Source organism: Hyla sarda, chromosome 5 (assembly GCF_029499605.1).
Source record: "Hyla sarda isolate aHylSar1 chromosome 5, aHylSar1.hap1, whole genome shotgun sequence".
NCBI lineage: Eukaryota > Metazoa > Chordata > Amphibia > Anura > Hylidae > Hyla > Hyla sarda.
In genome coordinates, this window is record NC_079193.1 from 306,842,981 (window position 1) to 306,856,738 (window position 13,758).

Genomic DNA, 13,758 nt, shown 5'->3' on the forward strand with positions numbered 1-13,758 from the left:
TATGTATGATTTACATTGTCCCGTCTTTATAAAGTAGCATACCTGTTGAAACATCTGAGCAATTTCTTTCACAACTCCAAAAATACTCATGAGCATTACAATGCTCATGCACGTGCGTGTGAAATATGTGTCCTGAAAGTAAAGTACAAAAAGAAATATAGCACCTTCAGTTACACGTTATCAATTACATTGTCATCTTCAGTGATGTCTTGACATTTGTCAGTCTGTTCTAGTGTAACCAAATGATGGATCCCCACTCTGTAGCAGCAGTAAGTCTATCTCTTGTGGTTCCTGCAGCCTACACATAGTAAGGACACTGAGGACTGCACCCTGTCTCCTAACCCACAGTTCTGTGCATGCTTCTAATGAACCTTTAGAGAACTCTTTTAGTGTCCTGGGTAGGCTCCATTTATTCCCCTAGCCTTAGTATCATGGTATCATACCTGGTCTGCTAGAAGGCATAAGAAGCCTGTTTGAAATGAAGAAGGCCTGCAGAAAATTATAATTCTTCATTTTTGCAGTGGAACTCTGGCATCAGAAGGCAGAAAACTGTTTATGGTAGAAAGTTTTCTGTCTATAGATCTTCATCCATGATATGGCAAATGTCTTTGGTCAAGCTATGACCTACCTGCTGTATAGATGTGTAATATAGAATCTCTAACTGAATGAAAACAGTCTCTGTACTTTTACTTCATTAGTGAGAGCGCATCACCGGGCACCTCTCATTGTTGGGCCAAGGAGTTTTCAGGTACATGTCTGCGGTTACAGAACAGATTTTAGGTGCTTCAATACTGCAGTTATCAACACCTTGGTGGCCAGTGCTAGGACTCAATTTTGGTACTGTTTTTCTTGCTCAGTTGTACGCTTCTCCACTACACTAGCTTTAAAGTAGTTCTCTTATTTGCACACACAGTTTGAAATGGTTTTTGAGACTTTTCTTTTAGATATTTGCCATACTTTTTTAAATTGCAAAAAAAAAAAGAATTGTATATATATATATATATATATATATATATATATATATATATATAGTACTGTTTATATCTCAAAAAGCATGTTATGACACTGTTTATGCACATACTCTCACCCAAACACTTGCACCACCGCCCTCTACTGGACACAGCATAGTTGTTAAGTTCTGCCAATACTTTCCCACCAGGAACCAGCCATCCTATGTATGTGCCCTCAACTACAGGCCACAAAAAAAAACACTTCCCATTGAAGAGATTCTACTTTTAGGTGTTAAGGTTTTAATATTCATGCAATGCTAATAACAATGGTAAAATTCAAATCCAACCAATTCCTGACAATGACATAATAGTAAGGTCAATGTGGTGAGAAGGTCATGCAGTGTCCTTACAGTGTCTCACAGTTACTGAAGTTGTTGTATGGCCCAGAAATTATTTCTCTGTGTCTGAATTAGTACCTTAGTATTGTGATATAAACTGGTGTAACCTGCATTTCCACCTCTGCATACACTGCGGTGTTATGGATGGGTAGGGGTTAATATCTCTATATTATTGCTATATTTGTAAATAATGCATGGAACTTTGGTCACATGCCTCCCTTAAGCCAGGGCTGGTGCAAGGATTTTTGCCACCCTAGGCGAAAGCTAATTTTGCCCTCCCCCCTTTAATCCTGCCCATTGGCTCTGCCCTTTGGGTCATCCCACCTTACTACTGGGGTGACACACTGTACCAAACCTCCTCATCATGTAATCACCTTACTAGGGCTGTAGCAAACCCACTCCTTATGTAATCTTCTTACTACTGGGGTGACACACTGTAAGAAACCTCCTTCATATGTAATCTCCTTATTACTGGGGTGACACACTGTAATAACCTTCTTCATGCAATTACCTTACTACTGGAGTGACACACTGTAACAAATGTCCTCCTTATGTAATTACCTTACTACTGGGATGACACACTGTAACAAACCTCCTCCTCATGTAATTACCTTACTACTGGGATGACACACTGTAACAAACCTCCTCCTCAGTTAATTACCTTACTACTGGGGTGAGACGGTGGTGCTGGCTGGGTGGCGCCCCTATCAAAAGGGGAACTCTAGGCATCTGCCTATTTTGCCTATAGGCAGAACCGGCCCTGCCTTCAGCTTAGTTTCTATGCCGAATCTACTAAAAATTTCTGAGGGAGAAGACTCCCAAGTCTATCCCTCTTTGTGAGGGTGTCTCCCAGCTCTGCTCCTGCTGGGTAGACCAGAGTAATGTATGCATGTGCCTTTCTGCTCTCTGCTAGATCAAGTGAGGTGAAGGAGGACTACGTTAAATAAGAATTCAGTTTCCAGTTAAAGCTTGGATTTAGTCAAATTTAGCCCTGTTTGCAAATTACATGTGCCTGGACTATTCCTGTTACACATAGATCACCTTTTCAGGCATTTTGTGCAAGCCCCCTAGAAGTACCTGAAGTTCCAAAGGCTCATGCTTGGTAGTTGAATTGGTGCCATTGTTTGGTGCCACAGCATTTACTATAAGAAGTGTCAGGGGAATAAGTCCCAATGAGTAAATGGCTAAGTTAAGAAGATGTGCTTTATATCCATATGCTCTCCTGGAAAACAAACAAAACAATAAGAGAAAAGAATAAAGTATATAGATGTTCATTAACATGATTTATTTAGCCCCTGTAAGACCCTTATAGGCTTGGGCCTAATATACACTTATGTGATAGTTTTCTGGTTCTGAATAGCCACAATATGTGTGAAATAATAATAACTAAATTATGTGTCATTTGAAGGATTTGTCTTCCTAAAGAGAGAATCAACATGAAGCATTCATTATCTATCTTAAAGGGGTACTCCGCCCCTAGACAGATGTCACTAGGGGGGGGAGAGGGGCGTGGCGGCTATCACGCCCCCTTCCATATACTTGCATTAAGGGGGTGGGCTGTGATGTCACGAGGGGCAGGGCCAAGACATCACAATGCTCCGGCCCATGTATTGCCCGTCATTACGCACAGAGCGAGTTTGATCTGTGCAGTAATGACAGCGGGGTGCTGCAGCAAAGATCCCGGGGGTCCCCAGCAGCCGGACCCCCGCGATCCGACATCTTATCCTCTATCCTTTGGATAGGGGATAAGATGTCCAGGGGCAGAGTACCCCTTTAAGGGCAGGCAAAATGTTACATTGTTTGGGGTCCCTCCAATTGCTAGAATTCAGGATGTTCAACATGAAAGACCATAGTAAAGATGAATTTCCATAGAACAGCATTTCAGTGCATAGGTAATAAATATTTCAAGCTGAAATAGCAATTTAAAGCCTCATGTGTATGGCTATATTATTACAGATCTCTATTATGGAGTCCATAGACCACTGTGAGCCCATACTGTACCTCAGTATGTACAAATTATGTACAAAGTCATATCTATCAGTCTATGTAGGTACTCTGAGATACAGTACAAGCTTTCCAAGTGCACTGTTGGGGTAGGGCATATAGATGTTTTAGAACCTTAAGTACCTTTCTCCCTATTGAAGAGGAAGCTGTGTAATGCATAATGTTCTCTGTATTGATAACATACATTCAGTCCTGTACCTTATAGCTCATGTACCCCAGTACAAATTCCTGGCTCCTCGATAAAGCAATAGGCCTTTGGGTGCTCTCATGCTCCAAGCTACTACAACAAATGCACAACCTAATAGTGTTTGTAAAAATCTAATGCTCATACTGCAACAGCAATCCTGCTTAATGGGACCGTGTTAGCCTATGAAACAACTGGGAGTATATTATAGGTGTTCCCTATAGTGCTAATAAGATGCATTTAACATATTTCTGCCAGTAAAATGTTCCACAACAAAACAGCTACTTGTAAACGTACTCTCTCTTCCACCTACACCTTTTTAGTGTGTTTTTTTTTTCCCAGTGGCTTCAATGGGAAATATGTTAGTGCATCAGGGCAACCTCTTTTTAGCCAGAAGTCTATGTTTTAAGCCGAGTGATGGCTCGGGCGGCAGGATATTTGATTTAATTTTCAATCCGCCTGAGCCAGAGACTTTCTTGAAACTATTGTTTCCAATTAATGAATTTGCAAGTCTATGGGACTTCTGCCAAATCCGTAGATTGAGAGCCGTAGCCTCACGCAAGTCTTGGGCTGGGGGGCGGTGCAAACAATTAATGTGTTACTGTCGTAAGAAACTTCCTTAAAAACTGAGCATTTTCCTAATATACTTCATTAAAAAATGTGTCCTTTTTGCGAAAGGACAATCTTTGGTCCTGGCAACAAGATATGTTGGACCTGGGGTTGTGATTATATCTGCTCACTCTTGTGCCTCAGTGTAGTGTATAATCCAGCTTAACACCTTTGAGATCCACAGAGGACTCAGACAGCTTGCAGTCTTTCCAGAAGAGGAGGATTTCCATGCACAGTGACAAGCAATAAAAGGTGCTAAATTATTATTTATATACAAAATTATTTCTCTTTGGTCATTTTATGAACTTATTTCTTGTGTATTTGCATTATATGGGTTCCATATGGGTGTTTTAGGGTTATAAAAAGCATGCAATTTGGGCACAAAGATTAGCAAAAGTAAATATGTTTATTTCTTGGCGTTAATTGTAGTTTTTTCTTGTAAACTAGCACCATATACTATAGGTTCTACATGGCTTAATTAGAGTACTATAAAGCATGTACTTTAGGCACAAAGCTTTGCAAATGTAAAAAATGTGGTGCAGACCTCATGACAAGGGGGGGGGGGGCTGGTCAAAGTTCATCAAACTCCTGAAGAAATGCCCCCAGCCTCCAGGAGGAGTGCAAGCTAAGTAAGTAAGTAATCAGAGTTATGAATACAGATCTTGGGGCCCATTACTACACTGACTTTTTTATTTTTATTTTCTTACTTAGGACAGCAATTCTTTAAGCATATATTCTGCCTCCTGAGCAATCACTGGAGTTGTGCTTTATATCTTACCCAATGGCAGGCTTGAACATACATTTGGGAACATTTTTTCTGCACTATACAAGTTAAATTTACCTTTAAAAAACTGTGCGTTATTACTAAATTTAAAAACTTACATGTTCAGCAACACCCTAATAGTACAGTACATGAAACCATAGTGCATAGCCACTTTACTTACATACCATTTCATTAGTAAATATTCTTTACAAACTGGATGAGACAAGAGCTCCACACGGTTAAGATTTACCATAGCCTACAAAAATAAATGTGGGGGAAAAAAATGACATCTTTAGGCTAGGGTCACATGTAACGAATCTGCACCGTAAAATCCAGCTGTTGACACCGCCAACCCCCCCCCCCCCCACCTCACTACTCAACATTTCCATAGTTTACATTTTAGTTTACCAGTGTACATTCAATAAATGACACTAAAAGTTACTCTAGGTACAGCTATACCACAAAGATAAAATTGTCTTACATTCAAAGTAGTAAGAGGTTCATAATAGACATTGCTCTCTTGTTTTCCCTTTTTCTTAAAGGCGAGAGGACATTGCAGATAACGGAAGTTGTATTCAATCTAATGAAGAAGAAAATATTAAAATATTAAAATCTGTTCCCTACAGTCGCTCCTAGCCACAAATAGACAAAGTAAACCAAAAGCTTTTCCTCCAGGTGCTGGCTTGGATACACAGGTGTTGAGAGTCTTTCAAGTAAAAATATATATTTACCCATAATGAAACACGTTTTGTGGAGATCCTAGAAAAATGGTTTTATTGTACTGTGCCAAGTTTCAAACAGGTATTCCCAGCTGAGGGCTGTAATGCCTCCTTGCTCCCCCTTTCCTTTCTGTCGTTGCTTGACTGACAGCCAGTTTGAAGCCAAGACTTGTTTCCAAAATCTCATTCCTTACAAATTATGTGCAGGTGCGAGATTTGGAAACAGGGCTCGGTTACCAGTAGACTGTCACTCAAGCAAAGACAGGGTTGAGAGGGAGCGACGAGGTGTTATAGCCCTCATCCCTTCAGGGGCTTGGGAATGCCTCTTTGACAATTGTAACAGGACAATAAAACATTTGCTACATTATGGAAGTGCAGAAATGTATTTATAAATGTATCATGTGTCTCCTTATCCCAACAGCTATCTAACAATGCAGTTTGGAACATGACTAATAGCGCCGATGCCAGGCTTGTGCGAGCCGAGCCTGGCAAAGTTTGAAAGTTACTTAAGTTTTGAGTGAGACCAGGTTGAACTTGATGGACATTTGCCTTTTTTCAACCTTAAGAACTATGTTACTGAGCTGAATGCAACTGAACAATAGAACCGCATGTTGGAGTTTTAGTAAACACATTACCTGGAGATATTGTGAAAGGTGGTAATGTGAATTTTGTGCAATGATGTGTTTAAGTAAACCATGTTTGTACAAGTGGTTCTGAGTATTCAGTGTGTTCCTAAATCCCACACACACACACATATACATAGATACATATATATATATATATATATATATATATATATATATATATACATATATATACACAGTATTCAGAAAGTATTCGGCCCCCTTGAACTTTTCGACCTTCAAACAATCAAACCCCGATCGGACACGGCGGAGACCGGTAAGGGGACCTCCGCTCGCGTCCTAGCTGATCGGGACATCGCGATTTTATCGCAATGTCCTGATCAGCCCGATTGAGCTACCAGGAAGCGTTTACTTTCACTTTCAGATGCGGCGGTCCACTTTGATCGCTGCTTCTGAAGGGTTAATAGTGCGTGGCACAACGATTTGTGCCGCGCGCTGTTAGCCCAGGGTCCCGGCTATGAATAGCAGCTGGAACCGACCCGGTGTGACCCCGTTTTAAACACCGGGACCGGGCTTGGGCGTACAGGTACCCCCTACGTCCTTAAGAGGTTAAAGCGCAGAGAGCATCATGAAGAACAAGGAACACACCAGGCAGGTCTGAGATACTGTTGTGGAGAAGTTTAAAGCCGGATTTTAATACAAAAATATTTCCCAAGCTTTAAACATCCCAAGGAGCACTGTGCAAGCGATAATATTGAAATGGAAGGAGTATCAGACCACTGTAAATCTACGAAGACCTGGCCATCCCTCTAAACTTTCAGCTCATACAAGGAGAAGACTGATCAGAGAGTCAGCCAAGAGGCCCATGATCACCCTGGATGAACTGCAGAGATCTACAGCTGAGGTGGGAGACTCTGTCCATAGGACAACAATCAGTTATATGCTGCACAAATCTGGCCTTTATGGAAGAGTGGCAAGAAGAAAGCCATTTCTTAAAGATATCCATGAAAAGTGTCATTTAAAGTTTGCAACAAGCCACCTGGGAGACACACCAAACATGTGGAAGAAGGTGCTCTGGTCAGATGAAACCAAAATCAAACTTTTTGGCAACAATGCAAAACGTTATGTTTGGCGTAAAAGCAACACAGCTTATCACCCTGAACACACCATCCCCACTGTCAAACATGGTGGTGGCAGCATCATGGTTTGGGCCTGCATTTCTTCAGCAGGGACAGGGAAGATGGCTAAAATTGATGGGAAGATGGATGGAGCCAAATACAGGACCATTCTGGAAGAAAACCTGATGGAGTCTGTAAAAGACCTGAGACTGGGATGGAGATTTGTCTTCCAACAAGACAATGATCCAAAACATAAAGCACAATCTACAATGGAATGGTTCACAAATAAACATATCCAGGTGTTAGAATGGCCAAGTCAAAGTCCAGACCTGAATCCAATCAAGAATCTATGGAAAGAACTGAAAACTGCTGTTCACAAACGCTCTCCATTCAACCTCACTGAGCTCCAGCTGTTTTGCAAGGAGGAATGGGCAAACATTTTAATCTCTCGATGTGCAAATCTTATAGTGACATACCCCAAGCGACTTACAGCTGTAACAGCAAAAGGTGGCGCTACAAAGTATTAACTTAAGCGGGCTGAATAATTTTGCACGCCCAATTTTTCAGTTTTTTATTTGTTAAAAAAGTTTGAAATATCCAATAAATTTCGTTCCACTTCATGATTGTGTCCCACTTTTTTGTGTTGATTCTTCACAAAAAATTACAGTTTTATGTCTTTATGTTTGAAGCCTGAAATGTGGCAAAAGTTCGAAAAGTTCAAGGGGGCCGAATACTTTCACGATGTACTGTATATATATACACACCATGACTTCTGTGCAGCTAATACATTGACCCCGATTTATGAAGTGATTTGCCTGCAGCAACCAATCACAGCTTGTTATGGGCAAATCACTCCAGTTTTTGTCTCCAGCAGATTAATAAATCTCCAGCAGATTAATAAATATGTTCACTCTAGGTAACTCACAAAAAAATCCCAGCTCTTCTTGTCCCCTGAAGATTCAGTCATACATCTGTCTAGTAGACTCTGAAACACAAAGAAAAAACATAGCACGATTTAGGGTGAAACAAAAAGTTGCAGCATTTTTTCATGTGGATTTAGCCACAAATCTTCAGCAAATCCATATTACATTTGGAATTTGCCATGAATTCTACTGCAGATTTTCCAACATTATTCACCATTGAAATGTAAAAGCAGAATCTGCAGCTAGTCCTAAATTCTGCAGTTAATTTGTTCTACAAATGCACTTACGTCTTTGCAGTGACACCTGAAGGGGTTATCCAGCCAAAAATAACTCCATCCACAACCCTCTATCCACAAGGGTTGTCCGGTAAAAAATGTTTTTTCTTTTGTTTTGTTTTTTTCAGCAATGTACCGAGACTACATAATACAATAATAAAAACTTTAACTACCTTCCTCCACCCCCTCGTAGTCTTAGGAATCAGGGTGCCCCACCACCGGCTGGTCTTTGCAATCAGTATGCTTTCTGAAGCTGGCCGGAGCAGTAGACGTGACGTCACAGAGCACATAGTTAAGTCTTAGGAATCAGGGTGCCCCACCACTGGCTGGTCTTTGCAATCAGTATGCTTTCTGAAGCTGGCCTGAGCTGTAGACGTGATGTCACAGAGCACATAGTTAATCAGTGGCCGCAGTACTGTCCCACCTCGGCCAGTGTTTGGCATGCAGCAGTGTCAGTTCCCTGGTTGAAGATGCAACACTCTGCAGCTCGGTGGCAAGCAGTATTACCGGCCACAGATAGAGCACCCTGATGCCAGAGCTACGAGGGAGCGAGGAAGGTGAGTTAATGAGTTTATTACTTTATTAGGCAGCCTGGGGACATTGTTTAAATAAAGGGTTTCACTGGACAACCCTGTAATCATTTTGCATATATCAGTTCATTAGACTCTGGCTTATTGATGGGGGCCAAAAAAGTGTCAGTTTGGCCTCAGTCTAGAACATACTTGATGGAATAGTGGGGACCTCCATAGTATTCCATTTAGATTTGTATTGTGTTTGTAACACATAGAACTGTAAAGTAAATCGTCCATTGAGTTCTAATTTAAAAAAATAATAATTTTACGTAAACCGCATGTTTTTTTTCTTTTCATTTTACTATGGAAACCTAAGTTGCATATGTCCCATCCAACGCTAAGTTGCATATGATCTATACAATGGACACTGCATAACATCGTGTGGTTTTAGCCTCAGAGTGCTGAGAGGGTAAGAAAGGGAGATAAGTTTGTTGTATTAGCCACAAAAGGGTTAGCATCGTGAAAAAATGATAAAACACCAGGGAGTGGGGAGAGTTTGTAGCGCATAGAACTATAAAGTAACTGGTCCACTGAGCTCTAATTTTGAATATCTCTTTATTGCCATTCTTAGCAAGGAGAAGTAATAGCATCATGAAAATATGTCCAAATACTGTAGAACTTTAGAATCTAAAATACAATGTAATATGCAGTTAGTGCAAATGACAATTACAGCTTTGCAAGCATTTTACTTGCCAGGTTAGGTGGTAAAAAGGCTCACCTTTAGGCTCTCTGGAAGATGAGATACCATTTCCAGAATGGGACACTTAAAACTAGAAGTGTCCTTAAATGTAACAAGAGCTTCTTCCCACCTACAATAAAACAACAATGAAGTGTCATAATATGTACGCACACAGTTATAGAACAACAGAATGTGAACATTCATAGAAATATGCACATTCATGCAATTGGTTACAATGACTTGTGTTTAAAGGCAACTCTATAATCAACTTTATCACAAAATATAATACAAAAAAAATATGTTTTATCCAAGTTAGAAAATATGGATTGAATGAGGTTAAATTGCTGCACCAGACTCCACCAATGTACAAGAGACACACATCTGGAGACACACTAGTTGGCAAGGTTTTCAGGTTTCCAGGTTTTCAGCCTGACTGCTAGGCCTAATATTAAAGGAGATATGTCATACAAAAAAAATGTATCCCCTATCCACAGGATAGGGGATACGTTTTAGATCGGGGGGGCAGCCCTCAGACCCCCAGCAATCAATCTAAAATGTATCCACTATCCACTACCCTTCGATACATCACTATGAGAGAGCCATTTGGCTATATTTGGCTCTCCCATAGAGATATATGGAGGGAACGTGGTGACCCCTGCTTCTTGCGGGGGTCATGACGTCACGCTCCAGAGGAGAGCTGAGGCTCCATATGGGAAATCACAGAGGGCCCCAGCGCTTGGACCCCATAATCTGAAATTGATCATCTGTCCTGCAGATAGGGCATAGGTTTTTTTTATGAGACTTCTCCTTTAAGCTAAGACTGTGTTCTGTACAGATCACTTTTCAGCTGTTTCCAACTTATCACCAAAGACAGAATTACAGCGATAAGTGACACCAGTGGGGGCAGTTTTTGTCTCAAATGAAATTACCAGTATGCATAACATACTGTGGAACCAAAAATTTGCAACAATAATCTGGTCTAGACAAAACCAACCTCTAAAAAGGGCAAAGCCTGCCCAACCACTGCTCTGTCCCTGTTGAACCCTAGTGTGACCCTGTTAAAGGGGATATAACTGGTTCAGGCTTATTATAACACTGTAGGGAGAAAAGGTTGGACTTGGGAGATTCCTCCTTCAGTACCTCCTAGTAGCTTCTATATGGAAGCCATTCTAAGGAAAGGTCATGTGAGGTAAAAAAAACACAAAAAAAAAAAAAAAAACAAACATAAAACATCACTTTTAATTCAATACATTCAAAAATTCACCAAAAAACAGTGCTATCCCAGAAATTTATATGCACTCATACATAACCAGGACAGTGGCTAAAAAGCCACCAGGTTCCCAAGTAGTACCACAACAAGTGGATAATCATATATACTAGAGATGAGCAAATTTTAGAACAATTCAATTTGGCCGATTCACCGAAAGGATTAAGGGCTTATGACAGCCCGAAACGCGTCGGTGACGTGCGTTTTTTAACCCACCATGCACGTGTGATTTTGTTTGTTTTGTCTTTGTTTCTTTTTTAATGGAACTTTATTAAATAATACCTTTTACTTCAAGTGGAGCTGAGATTCCCTTCCCCCACCAGTCCTTCCTTGAATTCCAGACACTGCCGAGTAGCTGATTTTCCCACCAACAGTCCATACTGATAGGCTGCATGCTGCATGTGATTCAGGGTCATCCCACCTACCCTTGTTCCCGCCTTACGAGGATTCCTTGCCCCATGTCCTCACATGTGGATTAGCCATTTTAGATGCCCTGGAGCCTGAACCACACTAAATGGAGTTTAATGAAGTGATTTGCCCAATAGAATCACGGCGATATTCGCATTCGTTGAGAAATACATTTTTCCTGAAATTCTTAACGAATTCGGATTAGTCAGATTTGATTCCCTCATCCCTAATATAAACCATAAATAAGGTCAGTACGTAAGTCACTCAGCAAATATTATGAGGAAAAAAATTTACAGTCATGGGCGTAAATGTGTGCACCCCTGAATTTTTTCTACAAAATGATGCATTTCACACAGAAAAGGATTGCGGTAACAAATGTTTTGCTATACACATGTGTGGTAAGCTTGTGGGGGTGTAGGGTATATGGGGTGTAGCTGTGCAGTGATGAAAGGGTGCTGGTTAAACCCTTAACTGTTTTGACGCCAGGGTGAGGGCTCCTCTGTATATGCTTGTCCTATCGCCACCCGTCCCAAGAGTGATAGGGAGGAATAATAAATGATTGCCCACAACCGGAGGTTTCAGAAAACTGTTGGGACTTTTACTGCAGATTTTATGCAGAATTAAACAGGAACAGTCTTTGTACAATAAGAGTCTTTGAGGATCCTGACAGTTGGTTGGGACCTTGTGAGTTTTAAGCTCAGGAGATTTATATGCGCTGTTCCGCTGGATTTAGAGGATTGAGTTTAGGTCCAGCAGTCACGCGGACTTTAGCTGGGAGTTGTATTATAACTCACGGTTTGGTATTATCAGGCTTCAGCCTGGTCTTGTCTTTGTATGTTGCACGGATCTATATTTTTTGCTAGTCCGGAACCCAAGAGAGCGAGGATTGGCTGGCAGCTCCCTTATATGGGCAGAGGCTGGCCTTGAGTTCATTGGTCCATACCATCTGTCAATCACTTTACACAAGGAATTATGGTCTAAACATGTGACCACACACATGACCTAGGAAGGTCCTTTAACTTATCTTAATAGAATTAACATTAGTGATGTGACCTAAGGTCCTGCGACACTATATACACCATTAAATATAGAATTAAATATACATACAAACATCACAAAATTAAAGAAGGAAGAGGTGACTAGGGACAATCCCACCAGGAGGATGCTACTGGAATGGAGTAACTCTGGCTTTGGGGACCACCATAAAAGGTACGGTATACTATACGGTATCGGGACACCACACATGTTTATTCCCTTTGTGTGTATTCAACTTGTAAATCAGGAAAAACTCCTTTGCATTGGCGCTGCTCTCTAGCGATCACTTTCAGGCATCAGTCCTGTAATATGTATCAAAAATGATTTTATTGACACATTAAAAACAATAAAATATAATGGACAGTGAAGAAAAAAGCGTTTCGGGAGTAAGTTCTCCCTTTTTCAATTGCAAGAAAAGGCTGCCTTTTCTTGCAGCCTTTTCTTGCAATTGAAAAAGGGAAATCTTACTACCGACATGCGTTTTGCTTCATTGTCCATTATATTTTATTGTTTTTAATGTATCAATAAAATAATTTTTGATACATATTACTGGATTGATTCCTGAAAGTGATCGCTAGAGAGCAGCGCCAATGCAAAGGATTTTTTCCTGATTTACAAGTTGTCTTCACTTTACCAGACTCCCCGCTGCCACGAGGAGACCGGTCCAGAAATTTGCAGGCTGCAGCTCGAGATCCCATGTCTGTACCACATATGGAGAGGTTATATGCATGAACCCAAGGGTCATCTCAGGTGAGCACAACACCTCCACAAGGGAACCTGGGGACCGATACCTCACAGAATTATGCAAGGCGCTGTTTTCTTTCTCCTTCTTTTTCCTTTTTCATCCTTAGTGTGTATTGGAACTAAACCAAAAAAGGGAGGGAAAAAAATGGACATAATGTCACACCAAACACTCCAAAAATGGTCTGGACAAAATTATTGGCACCCTTAACTTAATATATGGTTGCACGCCCTTTGAAAAAAATAACTGAAATAAGTCGCTTCCTGTAACCATCAATAAGCTTCTTACACCTCTCAGCTGGAATGTTGGACCATTCTTCCTTTGCTCCAAACTGCTCCAGGTCTCTCTTATTGGAAGGGCTCCAGGGGCGGACTGACCAGCTGGTCCATTCGACAGGTCACATTACCAGAAATTTTTTGGGGAAAAATTGCGGTAAAACTGTGCCATTTTTGCTGTGATTTTTCAAAAAATTGTTCTGGTAATGTGACCTGTTGGTGACCTGTGGACACTGGAGAAGGGAAAGTGACC

General features: G+C 40.9%; 1 protein-coding gene across 5 annotated transcripts in view; it reads right to left on the reverse strand.

Annotated features, from left to right (window-relative positions):
* Positions 1-13,758, reverse strand: part of TRPA1 (transient receptor potential cation channel subfamily A member 1) — a 148,917-nt gene that overhangs the window by 16,858 nt on the left and 118,301 nt on the right. For all 5 annotated transcript variants that reach the window (XM_056522145.1, XM_056522144.1, XM_056522143.1 and 2 more), the window contains 6 exons: positions 9,818-9,908; positions 8,255-8,314; positions 5,390-5,488; positions 5,094-5,164; positions 2,426-2,570; positions 43-132 (listed from right to left, as the gene is read on the reverse strand). In XM_056522145.1, the coding sequence (XP_056378120.1) occupies positions 43-132; positions 2,426-2,570; positions 5,094-5,164; positions 5,390-5,488; positions 8,255-8,314; positions 9,818-9,908 (556 nt within the window). The remainder of the gene's footprint in view (positions 1-42; positions 133-2,425; positions 2,571-5,093; positions 5,165-5,389; positions 5,489-8,254; positions 8,315-9,817; positions 9,909-13,758) is intronic.